The sequence below is a fragment of the Tauraco erythrolophus genome, chromosome 4 (assembly GCF_009769465.1).
Source record: "Tauraco erythrolophus isolate bTauEry1 chromosome 4, bTauEry1.pri, whole genome shotgun sequence".
Classification (NCBI taxonomy): Eukaryota; Metazoa; Chordata; class Aves; order Musophagiformes; family Musophagidae; genus Tauraco; species Tauraco erythrolophus.
Window position 1 is genome coordinate 11,873,801 of NC_141468.1, and position 20,386 is coordinate 11,894,186.

Consider the following 20,386-nt stretch of genomic DNA (forward strand, 5'->3'; position numbering starts at 1 on the left):
TTCCAGTATATTCTCTGCTTTTCTTTAATGAGGCACAATTACTGAGATGTCAGTGGTATTAAAAAAGTCCAGCCAGTTGGTATTCAATGCATTTTTCTAGCAAACAAAATTTAATTTAAAAAGGAAATCTTCTTACTGGCCAACAAAGGTTAAACAAAGTTGAAAATACATCCCAAAACTATTTAGCCATTGTAAATATTCCAAATCCTTCTGATATGATTGTGTGTGAAAGTACAACTCTTGCTCACTAGCTTGATGTGCTAATCAGTGTGTAAGTCATGTGTTTCGTAACAGTGGATTGTTTTGGTTAAGTTTATTTGCAAAATTTGCTGTAAATCTCTTGCTCTTGGGTGGATGCTTTCACATTAACTCTGCTAACTGCCAGCAATCTGCATGATATCTCATCTTGTGTGTCTTTTTTTCTGTGTTTTCTTTCCTTTCCTCTACTTGCTACTTTGCCCGTTATTATTAGGATCAGCCTATATGCACAACGAGTCGTGCCTCTGCCATGACGTCCGCTCCTATCTTCATTTTTCTGCAAGTTTTCATGTGGTGTGGATGGTCAGTTACTTTCTCTAATTTTTTGTTTTGTTCTTGGCTTAAAAATTAGCAGACTTTTTTACTTACTAAGTATACGAAAGAAAACAGAATGAAGCGAGTCCCAAAAGCGACAATCTGGAGCAAATTACTATTGCAATATTAAGGGAAATTAAACATGAAAAAACCCTGTCAGGAGCCTTATAAATCACATTTACAGAACACAAGGGCCTCTCCCATAGCAAATACAAAGACATGGGAACCTGTTGAGTTTATATGGTCGACTCTTTGCGATTGCACAGGTATCAGTTGAGTCAGTGTCATTCCCCCCAAAACATTTTTCCCTTGTCCCTGTTAAAATGAAACGGAAGAAGAAAGTTTTCTGCAGAGAGACAAACAAAGATGCAAAGTGACTAGAAAAGACCATAATACGTGTGAAAATAAAGCTGCACTTAGGGATACTAAGGATGAGTGCTTTCTGCAAGAGTAAGTGTTGCTATTGAGAAGAGTAAGGAGTTTTCACTGCATTCAAATTAGCTCAGATGTTAACGATGGAAAGTAATAGTGTGCATCAATTTGGTTAAACTATGAATTCAGTAAAATCATATTTTTGCTTTTTATTTTTTGCAACCTAAACAAATTCATTGCCTAAGTACAGCAGAAGGTGAGATTTTTTTTTTCTAACGAAATATATGGATGTTGGACCTAGTGCAGACTCTGGGATTCACAACGAAAGCCTTGGTGTTTTAGACTGTGTTGCATTTAATGGTGTGAGAGTGTGCACTGCTGTGCTAGTGTGTGCTAGTGACATGTGTGGAAGAGAACTACTGATCTAAAGAGAATAAAATTCATTACCTTGTTTGCCGGAGGGGTTTCTGATCAATATTATTACTCAGAAAACCACTAGAGGGAGATACTGACATATCTATCAAAGTGAAGCCAACTGAGAGGCTGAAATGGCAACTTAGGGGTCATTTTTCAGAGTTAGTGTAGTAAAATATTGAAAATTGTAACAACCTAGAACACTCATTTTCTCAATAATTTGTATTCTCTTTATATTTGGGGAAGGCTCAATTAATATCACTTGAACATCAGTGAAAAATCTCGAAGTTCAGTTTAACAACTGTATTTGAGTAATTTTGAAGTTTCTTGTTCTGTATTTAAATGATCTCATTTCTAGCAAATCTCAGAACTTGCACAGCCATGGCTGAAGGTTGTAAGGAAGGGTGAAAGTCCCTTCCCCCAAGCCAGTTGGATTTCACATTGAAATCCAGAAGATTAACATCTCATGTTCGTACTCATGCAATTTGCTCTGCAAGTAACCTTATTTTAATTAAAAAGCTACTGTCCAATGTACATAAAGCAGCAGAGACTCACCTTGAGCTGAATTCTTTATGTCCAAAATGGTCTTTCTGCTCAAGAAGGCAAACCAAAATACTGGGAAACCCATGAAATATAATTTTAGCTGATAGACTTTTGGCAGCAGAAAGTTATAAAGGTAATTTTGTTCATTCATCCTGTTTTTAATAACTTTCTGACTTGGGAAACGGGTTCTCACTGGACATTAATCTGTGTAGTTTTATTAAAATCACTGAAGCCAACACAGATATAAACCAGCTGATCAAGTTCAATAACGGCAGCTTTATTTTTTTTTTCCTTGAGGATAACAAAATAGTCTTTATCATCCCCTTGAAGAGCTTGCTCTTACTTTGTACATGCACAGGTTGTTTTTTTTTAGCATGCGTGAGAATAAAGAGAAGAACTCTACAAGTTTTTAGTCCCTTCTAGGAATGTCTTACTTCCATCAGCTCCCAGGGATGTCAGTTGGAGCTTTGATTAGCAGCTCAGACAGCTGTACCCATCTTGATGGGACTGGCTGTGCCTCTGACCTGAATATGAGCAGCTGTAAGGCCTTGACAGCTTTGTGTGGTAGTCCAGACAAAGGAGGGTAACACAAGATTTATAAAAGACCATACACGGGAACTTGAAATGACTCCAGTAAAAGCAAAGGTGTTCTCCATGCAATACGAAGCATTTTAAATTTATGCTTATAAAAGGTATAACTTTCAGGTAACCACTTGATGTCAAAGGTCATATCAGAAGCTCTTTGGCAGATATTGTTGTTTTATCCTTTTTGTAGTCAGTGTAGCACGATGGGTTCTGATGAATGATTACGGTATCAAGACAAAGTTTTAATACATTAAATAATTACAGTGAACTTCTAAAGAAGTAGCAAGTATGTATATAGATTTATACATGTATGTGTATATATAGGTATTTATATTTCCATGTGTATCTTTAAAATTGTGGACTGACACTGCCTTCACGGAAATGTCAATATGTAGCAGTGAATATGTGGGTTTGATACTTAACAATGAATATATGGTTTTATAAAAGCATTCATTTCCATTCTGCAAGGGCTGAATAATTTTCACAGTGTATGATGTTGTAAAATAACCCTCTCTAGAGTTATCATAGTAAGGCATGACATGACGGAGGTGACATTTGGATTTGATGCTTCTCTACCTCAAGCATGCAAGGAAATTTGACATGTGGCTTATTAAGGCAAGAGATTTCTGATATACTTCTGATGAAATGAAACTGGCTAAAGAAGAGTCTTTCCAATTTTTTTCCCAGTTCTTTCTCTCTTCAAAAAGAAATAGTGTACAGAATATTACTTTGAAGACAACAAAGAGAGGACATCCCCAACAGATCTATTGATTATTCAGGTTTTCTATGTGACTAATGTAATGGGCTGGAAAATTTCAGTGAAACTGCTTAAAAGTAGTTCAGTGTCTTAATTGCAGAAGTAAAGATAGATAAGATAAAGATAAGATAAAATTATGCTATGTAAATAATTTTAAGAAATTTGATAAGAAATCTCAAAAATAACATTTACGGAAAACAGTTGAAAAGTTTTCTTATAGCTCAGGAATAGGGGAAGTGTTTTCGAAAAAGACATTTTGAAGACTATTCAAAACTGAAATTTTGCTTAATCTGTTTCCAAATTAATGATGAGATCCCAATCATTTCCATAAAACTATTGATTTTTCAAATTGATGTAAATCAGCATGTAATCAATTTTTCTCCTTTTTTTTTTCTTAATGTATTTTTTGTAATTTTCACAGTAGTTAAAGCACACAAGAAGGTTACAGTGTGCAATTCTGGGTAGGAAAAAGAAATTTAGGTAGGATTTATTGTACCTTCTTTGCCACTACTATTTTTCTCTTGGCTTAGAACACAAAAGAAAACTGATTCCAGAGAGAATATTTAGAAATTGTTCTTGGCAGAACTGCTGGTTTACCACTGCAAATTGGTCTACAAACCTCAGAAATGCAATATGACTGATCTGTATGAGGTTAAAATCTCACCAACCTTGAAATATGTATATAAACCTTGTATACTTTTGGCTAATACAGTTTAACGCTGTCATTCATAATAAGAAGATGCTTCCCCTGCATGAGGCTTCGAAGACGTTCTCTGCTGTTGTGAAGTTGTGAATCTTTTAAAAACTGTTCTGTGTAGTCTTAGGGAGAGAGCAAAAGATATTGAAATATTTCTTTTCAATCTAATAGAAATATTACCTAGTATAACTGTTGAATGTAAAAACAGTGCCCATAAATTGTGATGTAGTTTAAAAAAAAAAAATCTCAAAAAACAAATACCAATAGGCAACACAATGGAGTTTTTTCGAGTATATATAGTGATAGGATTAATTCGTCAACATCATTTACCCAATATTTGGTCTAATGCAGAAGGTGACTTGAAAGCTGAGTAGTGGACGTCCATCTACTTTGTATCCATAATGGATGCCATTTCTCTATAATGATATTTTCCCCTTCCTATTATGCAGATTTTTTTTTTAAGATCTTCAATTTACTTCTTACTCTCCAGACATCTCCCCTCTGTTGGAAAATTTTAAACCTTGTGCTTTACTTTAGGCTATTTCTTCAAAATGACTCTTCTAATTTCAGTGATAAGAATCTTAAATACCAAGAGTTGCTGTTCACTGAATTCATATGAGAAGAAACCTTTACTAATAGTTCTGTTTCTGGTGGTACTCACTGAGAGGAAGAAGCAACAGAGTTATTTTTAGGTGCTTTGGATAGAAATAAAGCTACATGACAAGACACAATGCAGATGTAAAAAGGGACAGAGCCAAACTAAATAAACCAGAAAGTTCAGTGCATCTTCAAATCTTAGCATCCTACTCCAAATCTGGTGCAGCAGAGTTCACTTATGACTTGCTTGTTGACCAGAAACCTTAGGAATTTTGAACTTGTAGAGTGCAATCAACTGAAAAAAAAAAAAAAAAAGCCTAAGCCAAAATTACCGAACTAAATTATAAAGCTAACAGATGACAGAGACCTGTCTAGGGATGGATACTATTGAACTTGAATGCTGGGTTTTGTTTCTTTTTTTTTTTTAATCCAAGTTTCTAAAGGAGACTGTTGGTGAAGACTGTAATTCCTGATGACATGTTGAGTTTAATTTGTCTGCTTTATCTGATTTTTCATATATTTATTCCAATCTGATTCTAATTTCTCTGACCTCTCTGCTTTAAAGAATGCATTGTTTGTGGTGGGAATCTCATTATAGTCTTCACCCCTTAAAACTGACACAAAGAACTCGTTGAAGTCCTTTGCTATGCCCTGTAATCCCCAGGTTCTCTCTTTACACCTCTGTTATAGAGCAGTTGCCCTATTCTGTATTTGGATTTGTGCTTTTGATTTATTCAAAACTTCCTACTATCATTTTCAGCATATTTTGCAGGGAGGTCATCAAAAATTCTTCATCAGCCCTCCTAATTTCCTGTTTATATCTAATCTGCCATTTTTATGTACTTTCCTGTTCTTGCTCATTTGAGTAAACTTGATTTCTTAAATACTGACCTTTTCCTTATGACAGCGTACTTAATTTCCCTATTGATTCATGCAGGGGTGTTTCTTTGTAGTTTTGATTTGATTTGGGTTTTTTTTTTGGGGGGGTGGAGTGGGAGTTGGTGTTTTTTCATTTGTTTCAAGGTTGGGTTTTTGGAGGAGAGGAGTGGGTGGGAGGTTTTTCTAAACGCGGCATTAATTTTACCTGGATATCTAATGCAATATTCCTAAATATCTGGATCCTTGTGAAGGACTTACTGAGATGCTTCTTCTAGTTTTTTTCCTACTTTCTGGGGTTTTATTTGTTTGTTTGTTAAGGTTTTTTTTTTTTTTCTGTTTTCTTAGTTTTGGAGTTGTTTTTTTTTAACTGCTCTTGATAATTTTCACATAGTTCCCTTCCTTGAAATAGGTATCCTTTGAATTTGTTTGGCCTGATCTCTCACACAGTGATGCTAAATCTTATTGCAATGTGGTCTTCAGAGCTGCTAGAGCTATACAGAGCAGGTCTCTACTAATAATTTTGAAGAGGGTGTCATGCACCAGCAAAGATTCAAAGACTGTTTGTTCAAAAATGCAGTTACTTATCATATCCAAATATGTTGTTTCTACATTTCTTTTTGATAAGGCATTGATCCAGTCTATATGCGGCTTCTCCAACTAACCTCACATAACATTTCATGACTGATATTGTCTCTTTGATCAAGTAGTCAGCAGTGCAATCCTAATGTTAGACTCTGAAATTTCTTGCCCATGGAGATTCCTTCTCACTCTCCTTTTCTTGTAATACTTTTATGCTATTACTCTTTGTACTGTCCTTTGCATACTACCCTTCTGCTGTATGTCCTACACTGCCATTCTTACAAAGTTGGCATCCTGACGATGCTCTGTCCTACTGATCATTCTCCTTCCACCAGGTTTCTGATATGTTTATTGTTTTGGGATGGTTCACTGTTGACTTGTCTTCATTCCCCCATCTTAATTTTATGTTCCTAGCACTGGTGTAGAAGCACTTGAAACTTTTGCTTAAGGATGTGCCAGTAAATTAATGATGTTTTAATGACCCTTCCTTATTTATCCTGATTGTACTTTTTATCTCCACCCCCCACCCTAGCCTTTTCTGAGGCACATGGACTATTAGTTACATATGCCCTAGTGGCATATCAATCTGAACCAGGAGCTGTTCCATGCTGGTTGGCTTTCCTCTGCTTTCTGTTCTAAATCCTCTTTAATTTCTGTGGCAGAAGCCAGGCACTATTACTGTTAAAGTGCAGTCTGTCCTTCCCTGTACGTGTTCCTCTTGTTCAAGAAGTTTCCCCAGTTCTTAATAAACCTAAATCCCTTCCCACCTACGCTGTTGTCTTCTTGGAGGCTTGGGATCTCTTGGAAAAATGGAAAGTGTCTTTTTATACTATGGGTACAGAATACAGTGAAAACAAGAGGAAGAACAAATATTTTCAGCCTTCAGAGCTCCCCGTCAATCTCAGACTCAGTGGACAGAGCAGTGCAGGGGATGGCTGGAACATTGTCCTGGTGTTTTAGATAGCTAAACATAGATTCTATCAGTCCTGAGAAACAAGAAGATATAAAGAAGTTACTGACTCCAGAACAGATATCAAATGTATTTCAGCCGAACTAATGAATAAGTCCATAATGTGGAAGATATTGTGCCTTGTAGGCAAAGTGGGACAAAATAACAGCAATTAACGGTAAAGAGGAATGGGGAAAAGAGGCGTGATTGCTATGTGGCATAATGAATAGTTAGGTCCACTGATGCATGACAGAGCAGTACAGCTCAGAGTGACACCTCAGAGTGGAGGGTGTCTTCTCTAAAGACTGCATCCGACATGTACAAAAAGCCAACAGAACACAGAATACAGCATCAGAGACAAAGATTTTCATTCTCTTTGATCATATCTTCACCTACAGAGCATATTCTTTTTAGTGTGCGACCATGTTGATGAAACAAACATGAACATGTTCTGGTATTTGTTCTCCAATCTTGAAAAGTTATCTGTTCTTCCATGGTTCCTTGCAATAAAGTCATACTCAAAATTTCCAAATTGATGTAATTTTAAGGAATATAGATGTGGTTTACTGGAGCCTCTAGGTATATCCCATAGCATTTCTTGATTGTGTAAGTATCCCATCTAGTTCATAAGTGACTGCAATAAGCCTTGCAAGTATTTAATCCTCCCATGCTTATAGTTAATGTAGTAATGCCATTCTTTGTATCAAAAATCAGAAACTTTCAGGAATTACGTTGTTGTTATTCTAGGCAAAATAGCACATGTAGGACCAAAAAGGATGCCTCAAAGATAGTTCACAATGTTGAAAACTGAAATGTAGATTACTTCTCAGGAAATTTAATTGTAATTCATGTTAAATTATTTCTTTTCTTGTCAACAGGAGGATTCAGCCGACTGCGGTGGTGTCTCTGGTCTGAGTCCATCACTGTGGTCTATGGTAGGAATTCAGCTGGTCCTGCTTTGGCTGTTATCTGGCAGCAGACACTGCCAGTTATGACCTTGCTAAACCAAAACCTGCAAAACTTAATCAAGACCCGGCCAAAATGATAGCCTCAGTTTCATTTTAAAAAGGGTCAGCTATTCAGACAGCAGCAGAACAGCAGTGCTCGTGTCTGGTTATCACTCGTTGTGAGACTCATAAAGGCACCCACGGTGGCTGCATGTTGGAGTGTCAGATCCTTAAATGTGTGTGAATGCTGCATCATCTATGCCATCCGAACAGAATTCTGTACGAGCTTCATTGGGGAATCTAAGATTATTTTTTTTTCATTTGTTTGTTGTTGCAATCCTGATGACTTCATGTAAAAGGGCTCCCCTGACAATAGCTTATGTATATGATTTTGATTTCTTTTAAGCTTTGGGTATCTTGAAGATTTATATTCTTTTACATGAACATTTATTTAAAAAAAAAAAAAAAAAGGAAAAAGAAAAAAGAAAGCGTACTTCCCCATATGCATTACCAGCACCATGATGGCTGCTTTGAACATCAGTTTTGTCCAAACTAGTTGAGTAAAATGAAAATATTGGCTAGTCTTCATCGGAAGTTCAGCATGACTGAAATGCTTTATTCTTTCAAAATGAATCATGTAGCCAGCTCGGTTTTGATAGGTTGATAAATCATTAGTTGGAAGGAAGGAAGGAAGGAAGGAAGGAAGGAAGGAAGGAAGGACGGAAACTTCTGTTTTTAAAAATATAAAGGTGCTTGAGAGTTTAACTAAAAAGTGATTCTCATCTTAAACTTGGTGTCATCTTCTGTCAGAAAAATGTTAATTTCAATGTAATATTCACTTCGTTTTCACAATGCAGTTATATGTAAAGCTAATGGAATCCTTCAAAGGCTCAAACAAAAAATGCTTGTGAATAAAAAATGTCTTTGTGATACTTGAACGTTGGTTTCCAAGGGTATTTTGCATGATGATGATGCTATGTTATTGTTTTTCAGTTTGTTTTCTTTGATGGTAGAGAATAGTCCATTGAAAAGGTAGCTGAGTGATTCTTTTATTGTGTGAGAAACTGAACATTGCAATGTGTTGCAATCAAATCATATAAAGTTATATTATGAAACAGAGCTCTGAATATACTGTGCAATGAAAAAGCTAAGGAAATATGGTAAATTTAGCTATCGTAACAAAGGGGTTGAGTTGGCTTTTTTACAGAATAGCGATCTCACATGAAAACCTATGTACAGATATTTTAAGTATATACAAATCAGATTTAGCACATTTATTTTTGGAAGTATATGTTCTCCAAGGTTCATATCGGGTTCCCCCTTTGTTTCCTTCATGTAAAACACCCGTAATAGTAAAACTTCTGCTGTTGCTATTTATTATAGAAAATAGCATATTTAACAGCAAAATGTCCGGTTGCTGAGATTAGAAAAAAATATAAACAAATGGGGAGCCTTGAATCTATATGTATGCACATTGATACTTGAGTGTGAATAATAATTTTAGAAGTTGTTTTTATACAACCTCATTGGTGATACAGATTGGTGCCGTAAATTACAATATTACAGTGTAGCATAGTGTGGATGCAAAGTATGATTTGCGCTTTTTTCCTAGTTTTCAGAACTAAACAGTATTGCAAGACAGCTAAACCAATGAATGTGCAACTCTGCTGGTATTGTACAATTCTGCTAAGAACTGCAATATGCAAATATTTACATGGCACAATACACTAGCTCTTGAAAAAAAAAAAAAAGAAAATGCAAAGCGTTGGTATGTATATGCTGGCAATTGATTGACATAATTTTCATCATGCCAGAAGCTTAAAGAAATAATTGGGCATGCATTAATATCCTATGAAAACTGAAGAAGCTGCTCAAAGCCATGGCATGGCTTAAAGATCAGACGTCTACTGTAGTTGTCCACATGGCTGGTTCGTTGTTTTCCTCATGTACCTTGGCTCCAGCTACGTATTTTCTCATGTTTGGGAATACAGTGAGTGAAAAAAATAAAACCTGAGCTTTTGTTCAGTGATCAGATTTAGCTTTTAAAAAAATATCTCTAGTAAAGTCATGGGGTTAAATTAACAAGTACAATTAACTGTGTTGGATGACTTCTGGTCCTGCTCAGGGAAGGTGAGCTAATTTTGATAGTACGGAGGAAGATGATCTTGGAGCTTTTCCTTCCAGTCATACTACTGCAACTCTCTTCACCCTATCACCACTTTTTACCACATGGTAAAAAATTGATTTGAGTCTTTCTACTGCTGAGACTGCATCCTGTATTTTTCCTTAACATGGTCAATTGAAATTTTATGGGATGAACAACTGCTGTAGGATTAGGCCAATACTTACTACACTCATAGCTTTTACTCTGAGATTGCTTAAAATACATTATTTGGCATTTTTCTCATTTAATTTCTGGAAAGATAGTCAGTATTTCAAGTTCTCTATAGTTTTCGCCTAGCTTCCCAAAAGAAACCCTTCATGGAAAAGTTAGATTGCATAACATTTCAGAATAATTTCCTTATGCTGGTAGGCCATATTCTGATGAGTTACTTAATAAACATCTGATAAGAGTGTGTAGGCAGGAACAAAGATGACACCAAGCCATGCTGCCACAGAAAACAGCCGTGGCTTTTGCTCTCATCCCACTTCCCTTGGAGTGCTCAAATACAAAAGGAGGGAGAAGCCCATGCCATGCAGATGCATGAGCCTTCTTGGCTTAGCCAAAGAGGGAAATATTCTTTGTTCCTCTCCTCTGCCCCTCTATATGACCCGAAGAAGCATGTTTCTGTATAAACACTTAACTTTTCAGCCGTTATACCCGTCTGATAGAAAACTCAGGATCTGACCCTCCTGGAAGGGCTTAGTACTGTCCCAGCAGAACTCAATATTTTAAATAGGAAAAAAAAAAATTGGCTTCTTTTTGCAGAAAGCAATATATATTTTGATTACATCCAAGTGATGATCAAGGATTTTTTTTAAATGTACTACCTAGATAGCTGCAATTTATGAAACACAGGAAATGCAATGTGAACTTTAGCTATCTCAAAATGTGAATACTAGTCTGTTAGAAGTAACTTCCATGGATAAATACATATTCTCATGCAGAGGAGTATCTCTATTCTCACTTAATGCATAATAGTAATCTTCTCTTGTCTAAGAGAGAAGAAACTTGATCCTAGGCTTTAAATTGAGACATTTTCAAAATACAGTATGTTGTAAAAAGCTGGGTTTTTAAAAGCCAGGTGAAAAGCTGTGTTGATATTTGTTCAGACCCTTTAAATAGCACTAAGGGAACTGCTGGAACTGTTTCAGTTTACACAGAAGTCATGCAGCCTTCAGTATGTCTGACAAATAACCACCTTTAGAGTTGTTACAGCATGGTTCTGTGCAAAACATGACCTGAGGACTTAACATGAAAGGTTTCTTTCTAGTTTTTCATTTAAACAACCAGCATTACTGCCAAAACACTGACCGTGGTCCATATTTGTAACAGGTTTTTAACATGACATAGCAGGTTTGATTGACAAGATTTTTAGGTCCTGTACCTTTAAGACTTTAGTATGATCTTTTTCATGTTTCTAATGCTTGAGGCTTTACTGCTTAACTTGACAAAAGACAGTCTGCTGCCATTTGTAATTTTTCCTACAATATTCCTTTTACTAACTGAAAAACCGGCCTTACTGGGTTCAAATAGGCAGTATCCCTTTTAAGTGACCTTTGCAACCCAAGTGTTACTTGCTGTGGTTGAGAGTTTTTCGATGTCGCTGAAGAGACATAAAGACCTTTTGTTCCCGTTGACACTTAAGCTCAGAAACGTCCTTAGTATGTCTTAATTTCAAAACATACCCTCGGTCCCACTGGTCCTAAAAATTCAAATTCTAGCTTATTATGAAGTATATTAATGCCTACAAGGCACTGCTACGCACTTGGGTGTTTTTGGAATGTCAACTGAAAGTGGAATCTTGATAACTCCTTCCTTAAGATAAGTTTTACCCTAGCTTCATCAGACATCCAAGCCTTTAACAAAGGCCAGATTAATTTTTTTTTTAAATACCACAATGTTAATATTGTTAATACTCATTGTACACTACTGTAAAAAGATTAAAACAAAGTGTCTGAAAACAATTCAAGAGTTTTGAAAAGTTAGCCTCACCCTCTTCCCAGCTATTTGCATCTGTCCTGTTTATGGTTTAAAAGAAAAACATCATCTTGAGGAAATAATTTCACTGAGACTAAAGGGATACTGTCTTGTTCAGATGCCATGAAATTGCGATTGTGATCTGACAAAGCTGTCTTCTCTTCTTATGTTGTATGGAATGTCTGGATCATGCTTTCTGGGATATTTTTATTGAAATGCTCAGTGTGCGTTTCTGCAAAAAAAGGCTTGATTGCTCTCACAAGGCAAGCAGGTCTTTCTCCCTTTTCTTGTGTTAGCTTGACACTTTTGTGGAACTTGACAAGACTGAAAAAATAATTTTTTGTAAAAATTTGTACAATAATGTTATAAAAAGTTTATAATCCTAGAACTGTTGTGTTAATTCTTGTGCAAAAACAGTATATTCAGAATAAAAGTTTATCATTTAAAATCAATAACTACTTTGATTGTTCACTTTGTATAACAAAAACATGTAAATAAGGGCCTACATAATTTGCTATATAATACTTCTGAGTTTGCTATATAATTGCACCCAAGAGTCTGAAAGAGGGAGATTTTCCAATGTTGAAACAGTGACTCAGCAGACTTCTTATTGGGGTTCAAAGGAAGATGTGCAGCAAACCCTTATTTCTGCTTCATTTGTGGCTGTGAAAATTTCAAAAAGGCTAAAAAATTTTAACCAACGAAAACTGAGAGTCTGTAAAGCACTCAGTAAAATAATAGTCTGCAAAGCATCTGGAGTTGCCCTATTGTTGTGAACAATTGCTATTGGAAGGATTGTCGTTTACTAACTTGTAAACATTGAAGTCCAAGGGTTCATTCACATGAAGCAGAATAAAATCAGATGGCTCAGAGGGGTGCTGCCCAAGTTGTTCCTGACCTCTGACAAACATTGCTGCATGATTTATGAACCAGCTTCTGTACTGCTGCCGTTCTCAGCTAAGCGTTACGTTCAAAGTGAATCTATGTACCTTAATAAACAGGCTCAAGATGTTCAGGAGCTGCTTCACTGGGTTTTCAGACTTAGTGTGGTGGCACTGGCAATCTCCGTCAGAAGGGCGGGACAGATGGCTGCAAGTGGTAACTGCTTTAGAAGTCTGATTTTAATCCTTGACTGCGTATGTGTCAAAGCCCAGAGAGAATGGCAGTCGTAAATTACTGCTGGGTTTACGGAATCCCTGCAGTCAGATAAGAGAGTAAGAAATCAGATGCAGATTCTAATGCTGCGAAGTAACAGATCGACCATGTGGAAATGCTGCAAGGCAGCGCGTGACACTGCACATCAGCATCCAGAGATTGCTGGCCTCAACTAGATTAAACGTTGCTGCCCAACTACATGATTACCCCCACATGCTGAACTCATTGTATCATGTTTTCTGACACGCTGACTGCCTTTGAGATGTAGAAATAAAGAAACCCCCAAATCCCCCTCCTGGCACACGATTAATTTTAATTCTGTACACTATTCATGAAGTACCAGGAGCCGACACTCGCAGAAAACACAGGGTTTCTTCCCCCGCTTCTGGAACTCACGAGCATCTTTGACTTCATCGGTTCGATTTGGGAACGGCTGCACTGCAGTGGGATACTCTATACTAGTCCCTGGTGCAAATCAAGCCGGAATGCACTTGGCCTGTCATATCATATTATTTTGAGAGATGACTTCACGTTGTCCATTGCAGCTCTGTTGCTGCTAACCATCTACAAAAATCCAGGGGTTATGTAACGCTGATGTTATAAGAACCCTTCGCTGTCACGTCTCTTAGCCCAGTGCTCCGTTAATGCTCCAGTGAACAAAAGGCGCACCCGAAATGGTACCATGGCTTCTCTCCCTCTTGCAAAAGACATTGAAAACAATGTTTCCTTTTCCAATAGGCTGTTAGGAGCTTTTGTTCCCAAAGTGTCTATGGGGGAGGAGGGAAGGAAAATGAGACTTTTCCAAGGGAATTATCGCTATTCTGACTGTATTTCCTCTAGCTGTTTTATATATTTATATTTCTCAGTTTTCCTGACTGAGAATATCACATTCCCAGAATCTGACTCTTCCTTTTGAAACCTTGTTCAGAAACCCAGAAACCTTATAGTAAAGCTTTTCCTTTTAACAGAACACCCACACATCTGTTTCTTTTTGGGTTTGAACCTCTCTTTCTCTGGATCTCACAAGCGTTTTCTTGACTAGATCTCCAGTGTACATCCCGTGCTTTGCAGAACAGATATTTGAACCGGGTACTGTGTGTCTCCCTTGGGAAAATGGTGAACATGTTTGTGATTTGTCTCTCCTAACTGTAGTCGCCTGCAATTAGTCGTCAGTTCACTCTACAGTGAAAAGAGTTTAGGAGCTTGCTGTGCAAGCTGCTGGTCCTGCTCAGGCTTTGACAATCTGCCTTAATGATCAGAAGGTGGATTCTTAAAAAAGAATTTGCTACTGCAGTTTCAGTAGTAGGTCTTTTCAAAGAGAGGAATGATCACATTAAGTAAAACTTGCATCTGCTACTTTATCCATTACTTTCACGCTATTTTTTCCCGGCTCTTAGTGCTGTAGCTTTCTAACAGCTGTTTTGTAGAAGGAAATATGAAATATAGGGCTTCACTGGTACTCACTCTTCCTCTTCAAGAAAATATTTCATGTATTTTTTCAGTCACTGAATTAATTATTTCATAAACGAAACAAAATGTGCGGAATTGAGAATGGAAGCTATCATCTCAGAATTTCCATTTTAACTGTTGCTGCTTTAACCGAGACTCTTCTTGTAACCCAGACTCTTGTGATCTCAGCCTCCATTCTGTGGCTTGATTATCTAAAAATAATTTTTTTGAGCATTGAAATACACACGCATACACTATGGAAAGGGTAGCTGACATGCTTGGAACACTGACTAATAGTACTATGTTTTGGTATGTGTGGTTTGCAAGTATTACTCTTGTAAGCTATTCTGAGAGTCCAAGCGATTAGTACTCACTATGGTAAGGGTTAGTCAGTTTGCCATATAAGCTCTTGTTTCTTCAGGAATCGAGTAGCTCTAAGAGAAAATTGCAGGCAACTGAGGAACAGCTCTGCCTGGAATACCGTAATACCTAATTTCAAATGGCCTGGAAATTAGGAACATTCTCCTGTCCTGGTTACCTGTAGTCTGCTCAAAGGATGAAAGACTCCTTGTAATGGCAGGATTTGCTTTTGATGTGTTTTGGAAATTCCAGTATGGGAAGTAACATGAATGAAAACTTTGAGAACCCGAGACTAAACCATATGCAGTGGGATTCACTAGGTGTGCACTAGGTGATTCATAGGTGTCTATGTTCCTAGCCTGATCAGCGGAGATCCACTCAATACAGTCAGTGGAGGAAGGAGAACTATTCAGATGACCATCACTGGAGGTTTGATGGTCGTTGAACTTGCACGTGCAACCTTTCTGTTGAAATTGAGGCATGAGGATGCTAGATCCAGAGACAGACAGACCAAGCAGTGGAGATATATGAATTCAAAACGTGATTCTTCTGTTTTGCTGGATCAAGTTAGTTCCTAGGATCAAGGCCTGGGCTCAGTAAATTCCACCTAAGGGAAGACAGATGTGATATTTAGGCTCTTAGCTACACAGACTTACATCTGCTTTAACAGCCAGTGCTATGCAGACATAGAGGAAGAGATGCCAAACTCCAGGTCCTGAGAGAAACTTGTTTTGGTGGCTGTGGTTGAAGGACAGTGGGCCAGCACTGAATTCCTTCCAAAGTGAAGGGGAGGTAGTGGTAATGGTGAAGGGGATGTTACTCATCTTTTGCATCGTGTGCATCCACTTAAAGTACTTGTCTCAAAAGCGTAAAATCTGTTTCTAATCTGTCTTTACTCTGAAGATATCTGTGGGAGAAGGAATCTGAACACTTACAAACAGAGACAGCGATGAAATCTAGCCTACAAGCTAGATGACTGCCTTGAATGGTCTTGCCATCAGGCTGTTGAAGAAAGGTCTGCAATAAGCAGAAAAGCAAGCAGCTTTAAACCTTTTTATTTTAAGAAATTGTTATCACTTCATTATGGCATGAGAAGAAATGGAGAGGTAAGCAGAACTGGAAGATTTGGACAGGAAAGGTTTGGTGTTTCTAGCTATGTAGATGGCAGTTGTGTGCAGGATTTTCAGCATCACAGTTTTGTGTGTTTAGGGTCCCATATTGTGACTAAGTCACACTTTAGTTCTTAGGTGCTATGATTTGGGATTCGGAAGTTAGACAATGTTTCTGGAACATTTCTGAGTCTGTTATTTATACCTTTAATCACTTGAGTTTTTCTTTGGGTGATTTTGTGTATTTACGTCCAAGTCCAATCTAGCAAGTCACTCACTGTCAAGCTTTAGAACATAACCTTAATTTTCAGTATTTTTAGTGAATTTAAAGTCTCCTCATCCACAAGGAAAGCAGTTGTGCTTAAACCTAAGCACTTAGTATTGGGAGGTAGGATTGGGCCAGGCTTCGGTTTTAGTAGACTATTGTATTGCTTGGAAAATGTGTTGCTCATAGAGTCAACCAAAAATTCTGTATCCACTTTTGATTGTATCCAACTTTGCATAATCCTATAGCTTGGGCAGTAGCCTAGAAGAACAATGGTGACAGATGGCTTATTTTGAGGATCACCTGGACACTGCCTTAACTGTCAGCTCATGGTATGTTTGAGAAAGTTTTCTTGAACCTGAGTTGTTGTACAACCGGAAATGTGAGGATAACATGGTCAAGAGGAAAGCAGATAAAATGTTTCGATGATTCTCTGGGAGTGATGGGAAGAGCCGTACATCTAAATGATGCCAACTAGTGTATCTATCTCTCTGTCTCCCTCTATTGAAAACAAGAAAATCAATGTACTACATCTTATGTGAGTTTTTGGAGGCCTAAAATTTCACCAGGAAAAATCGCAAGTCAGAGAGAATAGCTTTAAATTGCTTCCACACCTGTTGGGGAATGCAGATGTTAAACTGAGATTTTGAGGTACTAAGATTTTGGGGCGGAAGTATACATGCAGACATAAATATTTTTATGCCTTTTAGATACTACCCATGTGCTTCTAAGGTAGCGAGCTTTGCTTTCACAAGGTCAAACAGCCCCGCTGTGCTGTTCTCTGCCAGACGACACGAGTAAAAACGTGCTTTAAAGCAGCCTGCATGCAAGGCCTCTTTTGCAGAGCGTGAAGGAGAACCTACAGTGTGATTTTTTAGAATTTATAGTTGAGTGAAAAGTCTTAAATAGAAACTGGTCTTGTTCTGAATGAAAACCTATCCTGGGCACTGCACAGATAGGCACCTTTATTGTTTCCAGAAGAAGTTGTCTCATGTAAATGGATATTCTGTTACTAGGGGGCTTTTTTATTTTAATAGCTTAAATAGCCTTTTAAAAATGACAGAATAGTGTGGAATGCTATATTTTATAGCTCAGCTGTATTCACCCTGCTGTAACTAAGACCCTGGACTGCCTTCACCGTAGCTGAGGTATTTGCGTACAATTTATAATTCAGCTGATTTACACAGTCCAGTGGATCCCAGAATTGAGTTCTGAAACAGTGCAGATGATAACAATGCTAACAGTGGAATAGTTTGGGTTTGTTATTGTGGGTTTTTTTCCACTAAATCCAAACAACCAACCATCCAAAAGCCCCAGATTATAAATCCTTTTAATAGTAACAAAAAATATGCATGATTGAATTGATTGCCATTAGGAAACACAGTATTTTTCACTGCTTCACAATGTTAGCATCTTTCTGCACCGTGCATGTTTTGTGGTTTGTTTGGTTGTTTGTTTTTTTCTGAGTTTATAATATGCATTTACTTAAAGGGGGCCTACAGGAAAGCTGGAAAGGGACTTTTTACAAGGGCACGTAGTGATAGGACAAGAGGTAACGGCTTTAAACTGAAAGAGGGGAGATTTAGATTAGATCTAAGGAAGAAATTTTTCACTCAGAGGGTGGTGAGGCAGTGGAACAGGTTGCCCAGAGAAGTTGTGGATGCCCCATCCCTGGAGGTGTTCAAGGCCAGGTTGGATGAGGCTTTGGGCAACCTGGTGTAGTGGAGGATTTCCCTGCCCATGGCAGGGGAGTTGGAACTGGATGATCTTTGAGGTCCCTTCCAACCCTAACCATTCCGTGATTCTATGATTCTATGTAATGAACCTGTATCAAAAATAAAGCCCAGCTAGTTCATATTTAAGTGCAATGTGGAATGAGTGCTATACTGGAAATAACCTTTCTCCAATAGTTACAGAATCTGTTACTAAAGCCACAGGGAATTTAATAGCTATAGCTTTATAGGATATCAGGCAATTAAAAGCTCTAATTCTTGCTCAAATGAAATTCACGGTTGCTGAACCAATCAGATGATTGCAATTATAAGCAAATCTGAAATGCAAAGTGGTTCTATCTGTAGTGTATCAGTGAGATTGTGTTTAAATTATGGGTAGGTACTCAATCACTTGCTACAATGTTGCTAGTGATAGATCAGCTCCCTACTTAAAACTTACAGGCCTGTTTGTCTGAAGTTAAAAAGTTCACATTGTCCTGTACTGTTTTTTCCTGGCACTGTTGCACTTTGTAATGTACTTAAGGAAAAGTCTGTATTTTCAGGACTGCCAAGCATTTGCCTCTCAGAGCAGAAACTGGAAGAGGAGACTGAAGGATTAGCCACCTCTGAAAGCAGACATATTTTATCAAGGAAAGTAATGACTCCTTGGGAGAATCTTAACCGGTCTAGAAGAGATAGTTGCTCTTGCTCTTCCTCTAGGCTGATGGCAGCAAGAAGCTTGAAGCCAGTGAGCCATGTAAGAATCTAAAGCTATGGGATGCCAGACTGTATGGATGGTGCAGTGCACAAATAGAGACTGTTTGAAGTTTGTGCTGACATCCAGTGAGGTGGGCATCCGTTCTGTTTGCATCTCATCCTTTAGGACAGCAACTGCCAACGCCTTTTGAACATTTCTACACAGAAACGCACAGCAGAAGCAGCCTCAGACACTGCGTCTGGTGGCATTACTCACCACTGGTCAGAGGAAAACCTGACAGATGAAATTCATAATTAAAGCCACAAATAATAAAACTTGAAAAGTATGTCTAGAGTGTCTGGATATAGTTTTGCACGGAGTAATACAATCTTTGGCAGTGCCAGGCAATTGCCTTTTGGAAACATTGGGTGGCCTGAAATTAATTTGTTTAGCTTTTGCTTATGTAAAATTGTTCAACTTCATGACAACATCTGTTGAGAACCCGGAGGTTATAGATGTCCAACTTGCATTTATATGAAATAGAACCAGATGCAGCTGTTGTGAAACAGACTATAAAATAATCTGAATATTTTTTAAGTGACTTCATTGATATTTTGTCCCATGTTTTCTTACAATTCATGATTAATGTTTTTAAAGGTGATTTATCTTTCATTTTGGTTCCACTATTGTTGACCTAACCTTAAGAAAACATGATAAAGCTTGAGAAGAAAGAACATTTGCTGAATGGAATATTTTTTATATATTTCAATTAGTAAAACATGAATTAAAGTCTGTACAGTTATAAATTATGGATATTAGAAGAAAATTATATGTTCTTTTTTTTTTTTTTTTCCTCCCAAGCAGAACAGAGCTGAAGAATTCCTGGTTTTTTATTATATTGCTGTGGATGATAGCACTATATTGACTGGATTAACAATTGATCGTCCTTTTGACTCAGCAACTGTGATTGATAGAGGCAGAATATATGTAGCAGGCTCTCTCTCTACCTCTTTTGTATTACTAATAATAGGTTGTAACAATGAAAGGACACAAGCCTCATTTTCACTTCTGATTGTTGAAATTCAAGAAACGTTTGTTCTGAAAATAGAAATGGTATTTATGGGAAAGCTTTCTGAGGTTTCTAGTAGTACCATCTGGTTGCTCCACCAAACAATTGCTGCAGTCAATTGTCTGAAAACCATAGAACTGAAGCACTTGCTTTAAATTTAGCACTTGTTTCAGTATATTGCTTTGGGGGAACGTTGCACATGCATAAAGCCAAGTATGTGTTTAAATACTGTCACTGCATAAAAGCATTTAACAGCTAATACATTGATGTCTACAGTGGGAGTTCTGTTATGCTCCTTTTCAAAGCTATTTTATGCTTGAGATATCACTGCTAATTCTTTTACTATTTTGGGATTGCATATATTCATGCTATTGAAAAAAAAATAAGATAAAAAAATACCATTTTTAAGAATGATACCTTAAAGTCTCAAAATGTACTATTGCAATTTTCCTCAAGTCAGAAAAGGAAAAAAAAAAGAAAAAGTGTGTTCTTTATGGGAATTTTTGAAGTTAGTTCAACAAATAAAGCCTCTTGTCT

The 20,386-nt window shown here is 37.3% G+C and overlaps 1 protein-coding gene across 4 annotated transcripts in view; it reads left to right on the forward strand.

Moving 5' to 3' along the window:
* The window catches only part of CACNA2D1 (calcium voltage-gated channel auxiliary subunit alpha2delta 1), a 437,667-nt gene extending 429,727 nt beyond the window's left edge, over positions 1-7,940 (forward strand). For 3 of the 4 annotated variants that reach the window (XM_086609980.1, XM_086609982.1, XM_086609983.1), the window contains one exon: positions 7,824-7,940. In XM_086609980.1, the coding sequence (XP_086466106.1) occupies positions 7,824-7,940 (117 nt within the window). Of the gene's footprint in view, positions 1-472; positions 562-7,823 lie in introns of all 4 variants that reach the window. The other variant, XM_086609981.1, reaches the window with a different exon arrangement.
* The last annotated feature ends 12,446 nt before the right edge of the window (positions 7,941-20,386 follow it).